This window comes from Chiloscyllium punctatum, chromosome 37 (genome assembly GCF_047496795.1).
Source record: "Chiloscyllium punctatum isolate Juve2018m chromosome 37, sChiPun1.3, whole genome shotgun sequence".
NCBI classification, from domain to species: Eukaryota; Metazoa; Chordata; class Chondrichthyes; order Orectolobiformes; family Hemiscylliidae; genus Chiloscyllium; species Chiloscyllium punctatum.
The window spans coordinates 55,684,961-55,702,931 of NC_092775.1; the positions used below are offsets into that span (position 1 = coordinate 55,684,961).

The 17,971-nt window shown below is 42.6% G+C and overlaps 1 protein-coding gene across 1 annotated transcript in view; it reads left to right on the forward strand.

The window, feature by feature from the left end:
* LOC140463231 (synaptonemal complex protein 2-like) overlaps positions 1 to 17,971 on the forward strand; it is a 377,524-nt gene that overhangs the window by 116,506 nt on the left and 243,047 nt on the right. Inside the window, exon 4 of the mRNA XM_072557016.1 lies at positions 10,135 to 10,180. Within this exon, the coding sequence (XP_072413117.1) occupies positions 10,135 to 10,180 (46 nt within the window). The remainder of the gene's footprint in view (positions 1 to 10,134; positions 10,181 to 17,971) is intronic.

The following is a 17,971-nucleotide window of genomic DNA, read 5'->3' on the forward strand; positions in this document are numbered from 1 at the left end:
TGTTCTAACTACCCCATCAATTTCCTTTTTAAACATCCAGCTTGTCCCCTCCCCCCCGCTACTTAGTTTAAATGTAGCGGTGTTGCAGCAGAAAACCTGCCTGCCAGAATGCCGATCCCTGATCTATTAAGGTGCAAGCCGTCTCTCTTGTAGAATTTATGGTTACCATAAAATATACCCCAGTGATCCAAGAACTTGAAACCTTGCTTCCTGCACCAGTTCCCCAACCACACGTTCAAGTCCATTATCTCCCGGTTTCTGGCCACACTAGCCCGAGGAACTGGAAGCAAACTGGAGATAACCACCTTGGACGTCCTGCTTTTTAGCCTTCTTCCTAGTTCTGCGAAGTCTCGCTGTAGTATGTTCCTCCTCTTCTTCCCGACATCATTTGTGCCAACGTGTACCACCACCTCGGGCTCTTCACCCTCGTCCTTGAGGATGTCCTGCACTCTGTCCGCGATGTCTTTCACTCTAGCACCAGGAAAGCAACACACCATCCTTAAATCCCGTCTGCTGCCACAAAAACCCCAGTCAGTTCCTCTCACGATGGAGTCCCCTATTACCACGGCTCTGTGCGATGTCCGACTCTTCTGCTCTGCTTCTGCGGCAACTTTTGATTGACAAACATGGCCGCCTTGCGAACTGGCAGTGTCATCAGACTCTACTGTTTCCAAAAGCTTCAACTTGTTCCTGACAGGTACTTCTCCCGGCGTCTCTTGCACCTGTCTTCTCTCTGCTGCTGATAGCTCATCGTGTGTCATGAATGTTCAGTTTTCAGCTGCTAGGTCTATTTGAAAACTTTCGCCTGTTTGAAATCCATCCCATTTCAGCCTGGTGGTACTGCCACAGAACACAATGGATGGTATCCTCAATGTGACTTGGGGTGGTAAATATTTGCCACCCCAATGTTCTTTGGGTGGGTTTAAACTAATTCAGTAGGGGGATGGGACCCTAAATTGTAGTTCAAGGATAGAGGAGGTTGAGAGTAGGGAGGTCCAAAATAAGGTTTCAGGGTCACAAGAAGGTACCAGTAAGCAAAAAGTTGGTTTGAAGTGTGTCTACTTCAACGCCAGGAGCATCAGAATAAGGTAGGTGAACTTGCAGTATGGGTCGGTACCTGGGATTTCAATGTTGTGGCCATTTCAGAGACATGGGTTAAGCAGGGACAGGAATGGTTGTTGCCGGTTCCAGGATTTAGAATATTCAGTAAGAACAGAGAGAAGATTTTAAAAGAGGACAGTATTATGGCTGCAGGAAAGATGTTTAAGGACTCGTCAACTGAGGTAGTATGGACTGAGGTTAGAAACAGGAAAGAAAAGGTTACCCGTTTCGGAGTTTTCTATAGGCTTCTAGAGATGTAGAGGATAGGATAACAAAGATGATTGGAGGTAGGTGAACACTTTGATAGTCACCACAATTAAGTTACGTTTACTTTAGCAATGGAAAGGTACAGATATACACCAGAGGGAAAGAGCTACAGCTGGGAAAAGGGCAATTATGATGCGATTAGACAAAATTTAGGATGCATAGGATGGTGAAGAAAAGTGCATGGGATGGGCACAATAGAAATATAGAGTTTATTCAAGGAACAGCTACTGTGTGTCCTTGATGAGTATGTACCGGTCAGGCATGGAGGAAGTTGTTAAGATCAGGAGCCAGAGTTGACGAAGGAAGTTGAATCTCTTGTTAAGAGGAAGAAGAAAGCTTATGTTAGGATGAGATGTGGTGGCTCAGTTAGGGCAATTGAAAGTTACAGGGTAGTCAGGAAAGAACTAAAGAGAGAGCTAAGTCGAGGGAGGAGGAGATATGAGATGTTATAGAGTCATAGAGATGTACAGCATGGAAGTAGACCCTTTGGTCCAACCCGTCCATGCCGACTAGATATCCCAACCCAATCTAGTCCCACCTGCCAGTACCCGGCCCATATCCCTCCAAACCCTTCCTATTCATATACCCATCCAAATGCCTTTTAAATATTACAATTGTACCGGACTTCACCACTTCCTCTGGCAGCTCATTCCATACACGTACCACCCTCTGTGTGAAAAGGTTGCCCCTTAGGTCTCTTTTATATCTTTCCCCTCTCACCCTAAACCTATGCCCTCTAGTTCTGGACTCCCCGACCCCAGGGAGAAGACTTTGTCCACTTACCCTATCCATGCTCCTCATGATGTTGTAAACCTCTATAAGGTCACCCCTCAGCCTCTGACGCTCCAGGGAAAATAGCCCCAGCCTGTTCAGCCTCTCCCTGTAGCTCAAATCCTCCAACCCTGGCAACATCCTTGTAAATCTTTTCTGAACCCTTCCAAGTTTCACAACATCTTTCCGATAGGAAGGAGACCAGAATTGCACGCAATATTCCAACAGTGACTGAACCAATGTCCTGTACAGCCGCAACGTGACCTCCCAACTCCTGTACTCAATACTCTGACCAATAACAGAAAGCATACCAAACGCCTTCTTCACTATCCTATCTACCTGTGACTCCACTTTCAAGGAGCTATGAACCTGCACTTTAAGGTCTCTTTGTTCAGCAACGCTTCCTAGGACATTACCATTAAGTGTATATGTCCTGCTAAGATTTGCTTTCCCAAAATGCAGCACCTCGCATTTATCTGAATTAAACTCCATCTGCCACTTCTCAGCACATTGGTACATCTGGTCAAGATCCTGTTGTAATCTGAGGTAACCCTCTTCGCTGTCCACTACACCTCCAATTCTGGTGTCATTTGCAAACTTACTAACTGTACCTCTTATGCTTGCATCCAAATCATTTATGTAAATGACAAAAGGTAGAGGACCCAGCACCAATCCTTGTGGCAGTCCACTGGTCACAGGCCTCCAGTCTGAAGAACAACCCTCCACCACCACCCTCTGTCTTCTACCTTTGAGCCAGTTCTGTATCCAACTGGCTAGTTGTCCCTGTATTCTGTGAGATCAAACCTTTGCTAATCAGTCTCCCATGGGGAACCTTGTCGAACGCCGTACTGAAGTCCATATAGATCACATCTACCACTCTGCCCTCATCAATCATGTTTGTTACTTCCTCAAAAACTCAATCAAGTTTGTGAGACATGATTTCCCACACACAAAGCCATGTTGACTATCCCTAATCAGTCCTTGCCTTTCCAAATACATGTACATCCTGTCTCTCAGGATTCCCTCCAACAACTTGCCCACCACCGAGGTCAGGCTCACCGGTCTATAGTTCCCTGGCTTGTCCTTACCACCCTTCTTGAACAGTGGCACCACGTTAGCCAACCTCCAGTCTCCAGCACCTCACCTGTGACTATCGATGATACAAATATCTTAGTAAGAGCCCCAGCAATCACTTTTCTAGCTTCCCACAGAGTTCTAGGGTACACCTGGTAATCCTGGGGATTTATCCACCTTTGTGTTTCAAGACATCCAGCACTTGCTCCTCTGTAATTTGGACATTTTGTAAGGTGTCACCATCTATTTCGCTACAGTCTATAACTTCCATATCCTTTTCCACAGTTAAATATTGATGCAAAATACTCGTTTAGTATCTCCCGCATTTTCTGTGGCTCCACACAAAGGCTGCCTTGCTGATCTTCGAGGGGCCCTATTTTCTCCCTAGTTATCCTTTTGTCCTTAATATATTTGTAAAAACCCTTTGCATTCTCCTTAATTCTAATTGCCAAAGCTATCTCATGTTCCCTTTTTGCCCTCTTAATTTCCCTCTCAAGTATACTCCTACTGCCTTTACACCCGTCTAGGGATTCACTTGATCTATCCTCTTTATACCTTACATATGCTTCCTTCTTTTTCTTAACCAAACCCTCAATTTCTTTACTCGTCCAGCATTCCCTATACCTGCCAGCCTTTCCTTTCACCCTGACAGGAATATACTTTCTCTGGATCTCATTACCTCATTTCTGAAGGCTTCCCATTTTCTAGCCGTCCCTTTACCTGCAAACATCTGCCCCCAATCAGTTTTCAAAAATTCTTGCCTAATATCGTCAAAATTGGTCTTCCTCCAATTTAGAACTTCAACTTTTAGATCTCATCTATCCTTTTCCATCACTCTTTTAAAATCTAATAGAATTATGGTCTCTGGCCCCAAAGTGTTCCCCCACTGACACCTCAGTTACCTGCCTGCCTTATTTCCCAAGAGTAGGTGAAGTTTTGCACCTTCTCTAGTAGGTACATCCACATACTAAATCAGAATGTTTTCTTGTACACACTTAAGAAATTCCTCTCCATCTAAACCCTTAACACAATGGCAGTCCAAGTCTGTGTTTGGAAAGTTGAAATCCCCTACCATAATCACCTTATTATTCTTACAGATAGCTGAGATCTCCTTACAAATTTGTTTCTCAATTTCCCTCTGACTATTAGGAGGTCTATAATGCAATCCCAATAAGGTGATCAGTTCCACCCAAATAACTTCCCTGAATGTATTTCCAGGAATATCCTCCCTCAGCACAGCTGTAATACAATCCCTGATCAAAAACGCCACTCCCCCTCTTCTCTTGCCTCCCTTTCTACCCTTCCTGTAGCATTTGTGTCCTGGAATACTAAGCTGCCAGTCCTGTCCATCCCTGAGCCATGTTTCTGTAATCGCTATGATATCCCAGTCCCATGTTCCTAACCACGTCCTGAGTTCATCTGCCTTCCCTGTTAGGCCCCCTGCATTGAAATAAATGCAGTTTAATTTATTAGTCCTACCTTGTCCCTGCCTAACCTGACTGCTTGACCCGCTTCTGTTCTCAACTGTATCAGTCTCAGATTGATCTCTTACCTCACTATCTTCCTGGGTCCCACACACCTCCCCACCCCCCCTTACTCGTTTAAATCCTCCCGAGCAGGTCTAGCAAATTTCCCTGCCAGTATATTAGACCCCTCCCAATTTAGGTGCAATCTGTCCTTCTTGTACAGGTCACTTGTACCCCAAAAGAGATTCCAATGACCCAAAAATGTGAATCCTTCTCCCATACGCCAGCTCCTCAGCCATGCATTCTTCTGCTCTATCCTCCTATTCCTGTCCTCACTAGCTCTTAGCACTGTGAGTAATCCAGATATTACTACTCTCGAGGACCTCCTGCCTAACCCTCTGTAATCTCCCTTCAGAATCTCAACCTTTTCCCTTCCTATGTCATTGGTTCCAATATGGACAGTGACCTATTGCTGTGCCCTCTCCCCCGTGAGAACATTCTGTACCCTCTCTGAGATATCCTTGATCCTGGCACCAGGGAAGCAACATAGCATTCTGATTTTCCGCTGCTGGCCACAGAAACATCTATTTGTACCTCGGACTAGAGAATCCCCTAACACAATTGATCTCTTGGAACCCGACGTGTCGCTCGTTGCATTAGAGCCTGTCTCAATACCAGAAACTTGGCTGTTCGTGCTACGTTCCCTGTGAATCCATCACCCCCTACATTTTCTAAAACAGCATACCTGTTTGAAATGGGTATAGCCACAAAAAACTCCTGCACTAGCTGCCTACCTCTCTTACCTTTCCTGGAGTTAACCCATCTATGTGACTGTATCTGAGACTTTCCCTCCTTCCTATAACTGACATCCATCACATACTGTTGTTGTTGCAAATTCCTCATTGCTTTTAACTGTCTCTCCAACCGATCCATTCAACCTGATAAGATTCGCAACCAACAGCATTTATGGCAGATATAATCCGCTGTAATCCTTAAACTCTCTTTAAACTCCCACATCTGACAAGAAGCACATATCACTCTACTAAAGACCATTTTTGCTTCTTCACAATCCACAGACCTAGAAAATAATACTGTCTTATTCCTCCACGAACACTACCCCAGGTTAGATTTATAGTTATGGCTTATATTTTAAAGTTTAGTCAAGAGACATATCTCCAAAAACATATAATCAAGAAAGAACCCACTCTACTCACTACTGCAGACTTTCTGTAGATCACATTCTGTAGAACAATACACTTACATGCATCTGCGCTGTGAACTTCACCCAACATTTCCTCCAAGATTAGTTGTGAATTTCCTGTTTGTTAATTTTCCCAGACGCACTCCGATGTCCAGCAGTACATGAATTCAAACAGCAAAGGCAGTGTCAGTTTCTTTCTCTCCTTCTCTCCTGCACTGACCTCACCATGTGCTTCCTTTGTTCTTTTCCCTTTTAAAAGTGCTGTTGTTTTGACTTTTTTTTCCAAAGTTCCAAAATAATGTAACAGCATATAAAACAGTAATTGCTGCTCCTGGAATTCGAGGAAATCACCTCCAACACCTAAAATACATCAAAAAAGGAGCAGCTTTTACAGCCAGAAATGTTTCCCATCCTCCATCTTGGATTTGTTGGTGGATAGGAGCGGGAATACCCTAAAGCTTTCTATAGGTAAATAAAGGATAAAAGAATGTCTAGAATAAGATTAGCGCCAGTCAAGGGCAAGGACACTAGTGGGTAGTTGTGTGGAGTCAGAAGAGATAGGGGAATTGCTAAATGAGTATGTTTTGTCAATATTCACACTGGAAAAGACGATGTTGTTGAGGAGTGTACTGAGAAACAGGCTGCTGGACTGGATGGGATTGAGGTTCACAAGGAGGAGGTGTTAGAAATTCGGGAAAGTGTGAAAATGGATAAAGCCCCAGGGCCAGATGGGATTAATCCTAGCATTCTCTGGGAAGCCAGGGAGGAGATCACTGAGCCTTTGGCTTTGATCTTTGTCGTGATTGTCTACTGGAATTGTGCCAGAAGACTGGAGGATAGCAAATGTTGTTCCCTTGTTCAAGAAGGGGAGTAGAGACAACCCTATCAATTATAGACCAGTGAGCCTTATTTCAGTTGTGAGTAAAGTGTTGGAAAAGGTTGTAAGAGATAGGATTTATAATCATCTAGAAAGGAATAAGTTGATTAGGGATAGTCAACACGGTTTTGTGAAAGGTAGGTCATGCCTCACAAACTTTATTCAATTCTTTGAGCAGATGGCCAGTCAGGTGGATGAGGGTGTATATGAAGTTCAGTAAAGCATTTGATAAGGTTCTCTAGGGTAAGCTACTGTTCAAAATACGGAGATATGGGATTGAGGGTGAATGAATGGTTTGGATCAGAAATTGGCTAGCTGAAAGAAGACAGAAGGTTGATGGGAAATGTTCATCCTGGAGTTCAGTTACTAGTGTGTACCGCAAGGATCTGTTTTGCGTCCACTGCTCTTTGACATTTTTATAAATGACCTGGATGAGGGCGTGGAAGGGTGGGTTAGTCAATTTGCGGATGACACTAAGGTCGGTACAGTTGTGGATAGTGCCAAAGAATGTTGTAGGTTATACAGAGACATAGACAAGCTGCAGAGCTGGGCTGACAGGTGGCAAATGGAGATTCATGCAGAAAAATGTGAGGTGATTCACTTTGGAAGGAGTAACAGAAATGCAGAATACTCGGCAAATGGTAAGATGCTTGATAGTGTGGATGAGTAGAGAGATCTCGGTGTCAGGTACATCGATCCCTCAAAGTTGCCACCCAGGTTGATAGGATTGTTAGGAAGGCATACTGTGTGCTAGCTTTTATTAGTACAGGAATTGCGTCTCGGAACCATGAGGTCATGCTGCAGCTGTAGAAAACTCTGGTGTGGCTGCACTTGGAGTATTGCAGTGACCAGAACTGCACACGTTATAGGAAGGATGTGGAAGCTTTCGAAAGGGTTCAGAGGAGATATACTAGGATGTTGCCTCGAATGGAGGGAAGGTCTTACAAGGAAAGGCTGAGGGACATGAGGCTGTTTTCTTGAGAGAGAAGAAGGTTGAGAGGTGACTTAATTGAAACATATAAGATAATCAGAGGGTTCGATTGAGTGGACAGTGAGAGTCTTTTTCCTTGGATGTTGATGGCTAGCATGAGGGGACATAGCTTTAAATTGAAGGGTGATAGATGTAGGACAGATGTCAGAGGTAGTTTTTTTGCTCAGAGTAGTAGGGGTGTTGAATGCATTGCCTGCAACAGTAGTAGACTCGCCAACTTTAAGGGCATTTAAATGATCATTGGATTTGCATATGGACAAGAATGTAATAATGTCAGTTAGAATGGCTTCAGATTGGTTTCATAGAGCGGCGCAACATTGAGGGCCGAAGGCGCTGTAATGCATGTTTTGATTCGATTAAGCTCCCTACAGTCCCTTCGGCTCAACAAGTCCACACCGATCCTCCGAAGAGTAACCCACCCAGATCCATTTCCCTTTGACTAATGAACCTAACACTATGGGCAATTTAGCATGGCCAATCCACCTGAACTGCACATCTTTGGATTGTGGGAGGAAACCGGAACACCCGGAGGAAACCCACGTAGACATGGGGAGAATGTGCAACCTCCACAAAGACAGTTGCCCGAGGCTGGAATTGAACCTGGGTCCGTGGCGCTGTGAGGCAGCAGTGCTAACCACTGAGCCACCGTGCCGCCCATGTTCTATGTCTTCACAAAGACTGAATATTACTCTCATGGCTAGATGTATTTGCCATTAACAGGTTGGTGAGGACAAAGTCACCTGCTGTCGACCCAATCTTGCAGTTCTGCCCATTAAAACTCAACTAGTGCAATGTGGTTGACAGCTAAATCCACTCTCAAATAGTCTAGCAAACCACTCCATTGCATCAAACATCTTAAGTTTAAGGAAAAAAAAACATGGAACAGGCACCCAGAATCAACTAAAGGAAAGAATGGCATGTCTAGCAATGTCAATACTGCAAAATTTCTCCTTTCTAACATGAAGGAATTGTGCCAAAACTGACAAACCTAACCATCTGACTAATTAAGCAGCAGCCTGATTTAGTGGATCTCATACCTGCTTATGTTGTTTTCTACTGGCAAGATAGACAGCCAGTGTTCATGATGCAGTGTACACAGAGAGAAGTGGGTTTTGTGCATCTGCAACATTGACCCTATATTACATAAATTGTCATGGCATAAGATCCAAAATATAGGAAAGGAAACCTCCAGATCACTACTTAACCGACCCTTCCCATACCCCACCAACAGTTGAAGAATCAGACCTGCTCCATGTTGAACGTCACCAGGAGAAAGCGGTGAAGTGGGGGTTATGTTGGGGAACTTTAATGTCCATCACTAAGAATGGTTCAGCAACACCATTACTGACCAAACTGGTTGAATTTTATTGGACATAGCCATTAGACTGAGTCTGTGGCAGGTGACCTTGTCTTCACCATCCTGCAACACCGACCATCTGTTTGCATTGCATCTACCTGCCATCATTACAGCTGGGAAGCAGACTTAATTGTATGCTGCTGCACACATGATTAGTTGAACAGTAAGCAACAGTGAAGGGGATTTGGGGACTAAGGTATCAGAGTGAGCCGGTGCCATTGATATGTGTTGCCCCTGCACCTACTTGATGTATTTGACTCTCATTGAATGCCATCAACCATTGCACCTCATTAATGGCAAAGGGTTGGTGCTGCTTTGAGAAACTAAGCATCTAGAGCCAAAATGGAGATCACCAAATAAACTGTAAAAAGTAGAGTTTTTAAAATTAAAAAAACCTATTAACATAGCAGTGTGTGCAAAACAAACTATTGTAATTACATAACATTGTGTTCGCACCCTAAGGACACTTCTCACTCCTTCTCCAGCTTGTTGCACTGAGCTAACTTGCTGTGCAGGCAGGCTGCAGAGAGCCTGCTCTGTTGGCACAGAGGTTTGGTCAGACAACCTCAGGGGTGGTGATTGAGGTAAGTTAATCCTCCTCAACAAAGGCTCAAGGGTCATCGAGTGGGATAATCTTGATGTGGATGGTCTAGCCACCTCCATAGTGTCCTGAGTGAGACAGTCAAGTGGCCTATGCATGGTTCCTTCTCTGACTGGTTGTCTCCTGGCATTGTCCTTCCTGCTTGTGAAGAGAAAACACTTGGACTAGGCTGAATGATGCCTGTCCCACTCTTGCCCAGCCTTCTGTTCTGAGGACCAATGGGTAGATGATGGTGACTTTCCAGCAGCCCCTGATTATTCTGGGACTGTCTCTTCATCAGAGACACCACCTTCTCCATGGAGGAAGGAGTGACTGAACTACTGTAGCGTCTGAGCAATGATAAGCAGAACAAGGCTGGAATGGTGAATTTACCTGAAGGCAAGCTATTTTATGTGCCACATTATTTTTTGTTTCATTCTGTTTTCTAGATCCAAATGTGATGAATCACAATTTCTTGATAAAATGCAGAGAAAGGTTAGTATAGAATAAAAACAGCATTTCTATACTTTTAAAATTTTAAACTTTTTCTGCTGAAAACTATACTGCACCCTAAGGGAATGATAATTCTACTTTAAAGAGAAAGGTCAGATGAAAATTTACACATGAAGAAAAAATATTAACTTTTTAAAATAGTTTTGATTTAATTCTCCTGTCAATAAAACTGGGATTTTCTGATTAAGAAGGAACTGTAACAACTTTAGGAAGATGTTCATGGAGGAAGGAAAAATAAATCCAAGATTAAGAGGACGTATAAGGGAATTGTTTTAAGGCTTTGTTAAGGAAGTATCCTAATGGCGAAAAGAAATGGAAAGAGATTTAGGTGGAGAATTTCAAAATGTAGGATAGACTTGGTGAAAGTCACAGCTAGCTATGATTGTGGAAGGAAATCACAGATGTGTTGAAGACGGCCATTTGGCACACCATGCCTGCACAGTCATATTAACAGAGCTTCATTACCTGGTGCCAATCTCCTGCTTTTCCCCCAAACCCTTGCACATTACTTGTATCAAAATAATCATTCAATGTTCTCTTGAATGTTACAATTGAACTTGACTTCACCAACTTCCAGGCAGTCTATTCCATATCCCACCTGCTTGCTGACTGAAATGGCTTATCTTACTTTACTCTTGCTTTCCATCAACTGACAGAGGTATGTCATTTTGGGTTAACCCTGAATGAGATGCTGAGAGACAGTTTGGTATGTGGGACTAATAGCATAACCATGTGTCTTCTAGCTGAACCCCAACTGGACTTCAAACAGGCATTACCATGAGCTTTGGCATTAGAAAATGTGGTAAGTAGAGCAAGTGAGCTACAGGGTATCCTGATGGAAGTGGACACCTTCACCTGTCCAACTGGAACTCTACTTGAATGTAGGCAGCAAAGGGACCCTAGGTTAGCCCACAGCAAAACTCCAAAACAAAACTGAATCTCAGCCAAATGACTAAAATGTTCTTCAGAATCTGGGACAGCAAGCCTTTGCAGTTGCTGCCAATATATGGACTGGAGACAACAGAGCAGTCCTATAAAGCCTGAATCAAATAAGAGAACTCATAGGCTGCTAACAAGGAGAGTGCACACCCTGGAAAGTCCATCTACATCTGGTTTAAAATAATTACGTTTCTTAGCAATATCCAAATCAGGACCAATCCAAATTACTGTTTGGTTAAATTGGCATCCAATTCAAATGGAGGTCGATATCTATGTAGCTGTATCAGTGATTGCAGAACCAGTCTTTAACAAGATTTGCTCTGGAATCCAAATCTTATATTTTCACTAGACATCAGCCAGACTGTGAATGAGCTATTACAGATCAAGGATATGACTTCAGTTCTGGCCTCCTATGAGAAGCAATTGGTGCAGTTATCACTGATTGTAGTAAAAGGATCAGACCCAAGCTTGATGTGGCGAAATTAGTTGAGAAAGAGTCAGCTAGATTGGCTGAACGTTTTTCGATTAGAAAATGGTTGCTGAGTGAAATCCAAATGAAATACCTGGAATTTTCTCAGGAAGGCCTAAGGGCTGTCAAAAAGGAGCCAAAGACTACCTTGCATGTTGACCAGGAAGCAATTCTGCAAGGTCTGCCCAGTGCCTTTTGTCTTATGCAAAAGTTGAGGTAGAAATCAGTAGGCTAGAAGGCAAAAGAATCGTCAAACCAGTGCCCTTTGCAGAATGGGCATACCCGATTGTGAAGTCTGAAAGTTCGCCTTTGTGAGGATTTTAAGCAAATGGTAAGCTGCTATTTACAGCTAGATAAACACCCACTCCTTGCAGAGTGGACTTGTTTGCAGTACTAGCATGAGGGACTGCCCTTCAGTAATCTACATTTATGACCCTTCTCAAAAGGTAAAGCTTGCTACTCTGCTGCCACCTTGGCCACATTTTGGCTATAGAAGCTCTAGAGGAGTATAAAATGTACATGAGGCAGCTTAGAAAGGAAATTCCCAGAACAAAAAGGGACGTGGAAAGATACTGGGAGGGAAGATAAAGGACAATCTTAAGTTATTTATAAAGGACTACAGTGATAATTCCTGCATGCAGCCAGAGACTGTATATGGGGTTTTACATTAAACTTTGTGTCGGTGTTCACCAGTGAGAGGGACAGGTATAGTTGGGTTTGGAAATCAAGGAGATTACTGTGATATAAGTAGATAAATTAGCATTGATAGGGAGAAGGTTCTGAGTTGTCTGGTAGGCTTAAACATAGATAAATTTCTAGGGCCAGATGAAATGTATCCCAGACTGTTGAGTGCAGCAAGCAGACAAATAGCAGAGACACTGACAATAGTTTTCAATAACTCTCTGGCTGCAAGAGAGATACTAGAGGATTGCGGAGGTACCATTATTCAAGAAGGAAGGAAGGGATAAATCAGGAAGCTACCAGCCATTCAGTCTAACATGTACATGTATTTGGAAAGGCAAGGGCTGATTAGGGATAGTCAACATGGCTCTGTGTGTGGGAAATCATGTCTCACAAACTTGATTGAGATTTTTTGAAGAAGTAAGAAAAAAAGGGATTGATGAGTGCAGAGCGGTGGATATGATCTATATGGGCTTCAGTATGGTGTTCGACAAGGTTCCCCATGGGAGACTAATTAGCAAGGTTAGATCTCAGGGAATACAGGGAGAACTAGCCATTTGGATACAGAACTGGCTCAAAGGTAGAAGACAGAGGATGGAGGTGGAGGGTTGTTTTTCAGACTGGAGGCCTGTGACCAGTGGAATGCCACAAGGATCGGTGCTGGGTCCTCTACTTTTTGTCATTTACATAAATGATTTGGATGCGAGCATAAGTTAGTACAGTTTGCAGATGACACCAAAATTGGAGGTGTAGTGGACAGCGAAGAAGGTTACCTCAGATTACAACAGGATCTGGACAAGATGGGCCAGTGGGTTGAGAAGTAGCAGATGGAGTTTAATTCAGATAAATGCGAGGTGATGCATTTTGGGAAAGCAAATCTTAGCAGGACTTACACACTTAATGGTAAGGTCCTGAACAAAGAGACCTTAAAGTGCAGGTTCATAGCTCCTTGAAAGTGGAGTCGCAGGTAGATAGAATAATGAAGAAGGCTTTTGGTATGCTTTCTTTTATTGGTCACACTATTGAATACAGGAGTTGGGATGTCATGCTACGGCTGTAGAGGACATTGGTTAGGCCACTGTTGGAATATTGTATGCAATTCTGGTCTCCTTCCTATCGGAAAGATGTTGTGAAACTTGAAAGGGTTCAGAAAAGATTTACAAGGGTGTTGCCAGGGTTGGAGGATTTGAGCTATAGGGAGAGGCTGAACGGGCTGGAGCTGTTTTCCCTGGAGCATTGGAGGCTGAGGGGTAACCTTACAGAGATTTACAAAATTATGAGGGGCATGGATAGGGTAAGTAGACAAAGTCTTCTCCCTGGGGTCGGGGAGTCCAGAACTAGAGGGCATAGGTTTAGGTGAGAGGGAAAGATATAAAAGAGACCTAAGGGGCAACCTTTTCACACAGAGGGTGGTATGTGTATAGAATGAGCTGCCAGAGGATGTGGTGGAGGCTGGTACAATTGCAACATTTAAAAGGCATTTGGATGGGTATATGAATGCGAAGGATTTGGAGGAATATGGGCCGGGTGCTGGCAAGTGAGACTAGATCAGGTTGGGATATCTGTTCAGCATGGACGGGTTGGACCGAAGGGTCTGTTTCCATGCTGTATAACCCCAGTGGGAGCTATTGAAAGCAATTCTGAAGCATAGAATTAATCTTCACTTAGAGAGGCATGGATTAATCAAGGATAGTCAGTATGTTTTAATTAAAGGGAGGTCAAGTCTGGCAAATTTAATTGAATTTTTTTCAGAAGTGATCAGTATGTAGATGACGGCAGTACATTTGATGTAGTCTACTTGGATTTCGGTAAAGTATTTGATAAGGTCTTATGTAGGAGACTGATAGCAAAGAGTCCATGGGATCCAAGGATATTTGGCACATTGGATCCAGACAAAGGCTGAGTGGTAGAAAGAAGGTGATGGTTGAGGGGTGTTTTCTGACAGGAAGTATGTGTCTACTGGGGTCCCACTTTGTGGTTTACGTAAATGATTTAGATTTAAAGGTCGGAGGCTTGATCAGTGAGCTTGCAGACTGTACAAAAACTGGTGGTGTGGTAAGTAGTGAGAAGGATAGCCTTAGACTACAGGAGGATATAGGTGAGCTGGTCAGATAGTTTGATCAGTGAGAAATGGAATTCAGTCAACTGTGATGTGATGCATTTGGGCAGAACAAACAAGGCAAGGGAATACATGATAAGTGTTAGAATCCTGGGAAGCACTGAGGATCAGAGGGACCTTAGTGTGCACATACAGATATCTGGTCAGATATTAGGACAACTGATAAAGTGATTAAGAAGGTATATGAGATATTTGCCTTTATTAGCCAAGATATAGAGTTTAAGAGCAGGGATGTTATGCTGGAACTGTATAAAACATTGGTACAGTTGCAGTGTACAGAGTCACAGATTAATGTATGGAGTCATACAATCACTCCCTTTTACCAGCTGGGCTATCTTTTCTACATCTAGGAATCGAAGGGCCAAAAGTTAAAATATAATGTCAAAAATATTAATTCATGATTTTATGTCGTAACAATAGGTATTCATCCTAAAATCAACGAACGGAATGAGATAGATATTAAAGCTAATAATTGAACTGTAAACATGTTTCTTTGAAGTCATCTTATGAAATATTTCTTATATCAAAAGGATTTCATTTAGCAATTCACTTAATTGTTTCCTTTCAACAAATCTTTTGATTAACAATTTTAATCCCCATATTATAGGATATATTTTTGGTGTCACTATCTGCATTTTAGCGTTGGTTGAAACATTAAATTTCTATGATCAGTCGGTTTAGAAATTTGTTCTTCTTGAGACAAATCAAAGTGATTTCCTAGAGTTTCAACTGAGCTGTTATTTATTCAGATGTTTTTCAAGAAATGTATTGATGTGCTATTGTCTCCTTAACTATGTTCAATGAGTTAGGTAGTTCACTTAAGGGTGAAATTATGTTATTAATATATAGAAGAAAGCCTTTGTTTTCACTTTGGTTTTCACATGCCAATCCACTGCAAATCTCATGTTCTAGGTGAGACTCATAATTATGATGAGGATTATAGATGAATTATTCGTTAAACAGTCTAGATTTCTTATTAGCAACATTGATTGTTGCATTCAGTCTGTGTGTGAAAGTTTTGACCTCTTGCTCTAGCCTCTTCATCTTCCCTTTCTCTAATTGTTCCTGTCACTCTGTCAGCTTTTGTTTTTTGCCTTTTCATTGCTGGCTGTGCATGCCAGAGGTTACTTTTCCATAACACGCAATGACATTTATTATCTCAGAACGCAACTTGACATGGAACAAGTAACATAAGAGAAAATAAAAGTTAAAAATCAGATTTATGACATAAATTATGTCCTGGTTTCTGTGGTTAAGTTTGGTAAAAGCCTGTTTGATTTGCAGTGTCAGTGGCAACACACCATACAATGGGACAAGGAGATCCCCAGAACTGGAAGGACAAAATACTACCACGACCTTCCTTGGTAGTGATGGTCAGATGTCAACTCCCTTCTTAGAGTCGTACAGTCATAAAGCGTCGGAAACAGACCCTTCGGTCCAACTCATCTGCACTGACCACTATCCCAATCAGACTTCGTTCCATTTGCCAGCATTTTGCCAATATCCCTCAAAACGCTTCCTATTCAGATATCCATTCAACTGCCTTTTAAATGTTGTAGTTCCTCCACCAGTTCCTCTGGCAGCTTGTTCCATACACACACCACCCTCTAGGTGAAAAAAGATACCCCTCAGTTCCTTTTTAAATCTTTCCCCTGTCACCTATACCTACGTCCTCTAGTTTTGGACTCCCTCACCCTTGGAAAAGGACCTTGGTTATTCACCCTATCCATGCCCTTCATGACTTTATAAACTTCTATAAGGTCACCACTCAGCCTCGGACACTCCAGGGGAAAACAGCCCCAGCCTTTTCAGCTCTCTCTATAACTCAACCCTCCAGTCCTGGCAAATCCTTGTAAATCTTTTCTGCATCCTCTGAAGGTTTTAACAACATCCTTTCCAGAAGGGCAACCAGAATTATACACAGTATTCTAAAGGTGGCTGAAGCATGACCTTCGAGGAGAAAGTGAGGACTGTAGATGCTGGAGATCAGAGCTGAAAATGTGTTGCTGGAAAAGCGCAGCAGGTCAGGCAGCATCCAAGGAACAGGAGAATCGACGTTTCGGGCATAAGCCTGAAGAAGGGCTTAACCCGAAACGTCGATTCTCCTGTTCCTTGGATGCTGCCTGACCTGCTGCGCTTTTCCAGCAACACATTTTCAGCTCTGAAGCATGACCTCCCAACTCTGATACTCATTGTTCTGACCAATGAAGGTTGACCAGCATTATTTGCCTAGAGGGCAGTTAAGAGTCACCCACAATGTTGTAGATCTGGAGAAAAATGTAGGCCTGACCAGGAAAGGATGGCAGATATCCTTACATAAAGGACATCAGTGAACCAGAATAGTTTTTAACCATTTACAGTGGTTGCATATTGACCATTATGCAAATTTTAAATCCAAATTGTTATGAATTCACTTTCACCATCTGCCATGGCGATATTTGAATCTGTGTCCACAGAGCAGTAGCCTGGTATTATACATTACTACTACACCATCTTCATTCTCCATATTCCCATTTACCCTTATAGCCTTTGATTGCTTTGTCAAATAAGAATCAAGCTACCTTTGCCTTAAAAATATTGAAAAGAATATTTTGGAAGAACATTGTCAACTGAAACAGATAGTTCTAAAGTTGTACGACATTCTGAGAGAAATTTTCCCTCATGTCTGTCCTAAAATGGCAACCCCTAATTTTAAAAAAATGTCCCTAGTTCTGTACTGACCCACAAAAGTAAAACTCATTTCCAAATCCATCTTAACAAGACACATAAGAATCTTATATACTTCAATTAAATTGCCCCTCTTCTGAATTGCAACCTGTTGAACATTCCCTCATAAGATGACATATTCAATTCAAGTTTCAATCTTGTAAACTTACTGAGAACTGCCTCAAATACATTTTCATCCTTCCTTAAATAAGGAGTCCAAAACTCAATACAGTATTCAAAATGTGCCTCATCTATGCCGTATGTAACTAAAACCTAACGTCTTTACTTTTATGTTCAATTGCTTTAGAACAGTGAACAGTACATAACAGGAACAGGCCCTTTGGTCCATCATGTCTGTGCTGAAAGTGATGCCATTCTAAAATGTGATTCCATGCCTGGACATGGTACATATACCTCTGTTTTCTTCGTGTTCATGTGTCTGTCTATCAAATTTTTCTGTCCTGTTTGCTTCTTCTACCTCCTCTGACAACACGTTCCAGCTACCTACCACCCTCTGATTTGCACATCTCCTTAAAACTCTCTCTTTCCCCCCACCCCCCACCCCCACCCACCTTAAATCTATCCCCCTCTTATTATTTGACATTTCCATCTTGGGAAAAAGACTATTCACCCTATCCGGGTCTATTATAATTTTATACACTAAGATTTTATACGGCTGCACCATAGCTTGCCAATTTTTGTACTCAGTGTCCCATCCGATGTAGTCAAGTATCCATGTGCCTTGTTTACCTCCTTATCCACTTATGTTGCCAGTTTCAGGGAGTTGTGGACTTGCACCCCCAGATCTCTCTGTATATCAATGATTCTAAGGGCCCCACCATTTACTGTATTTCTCCTC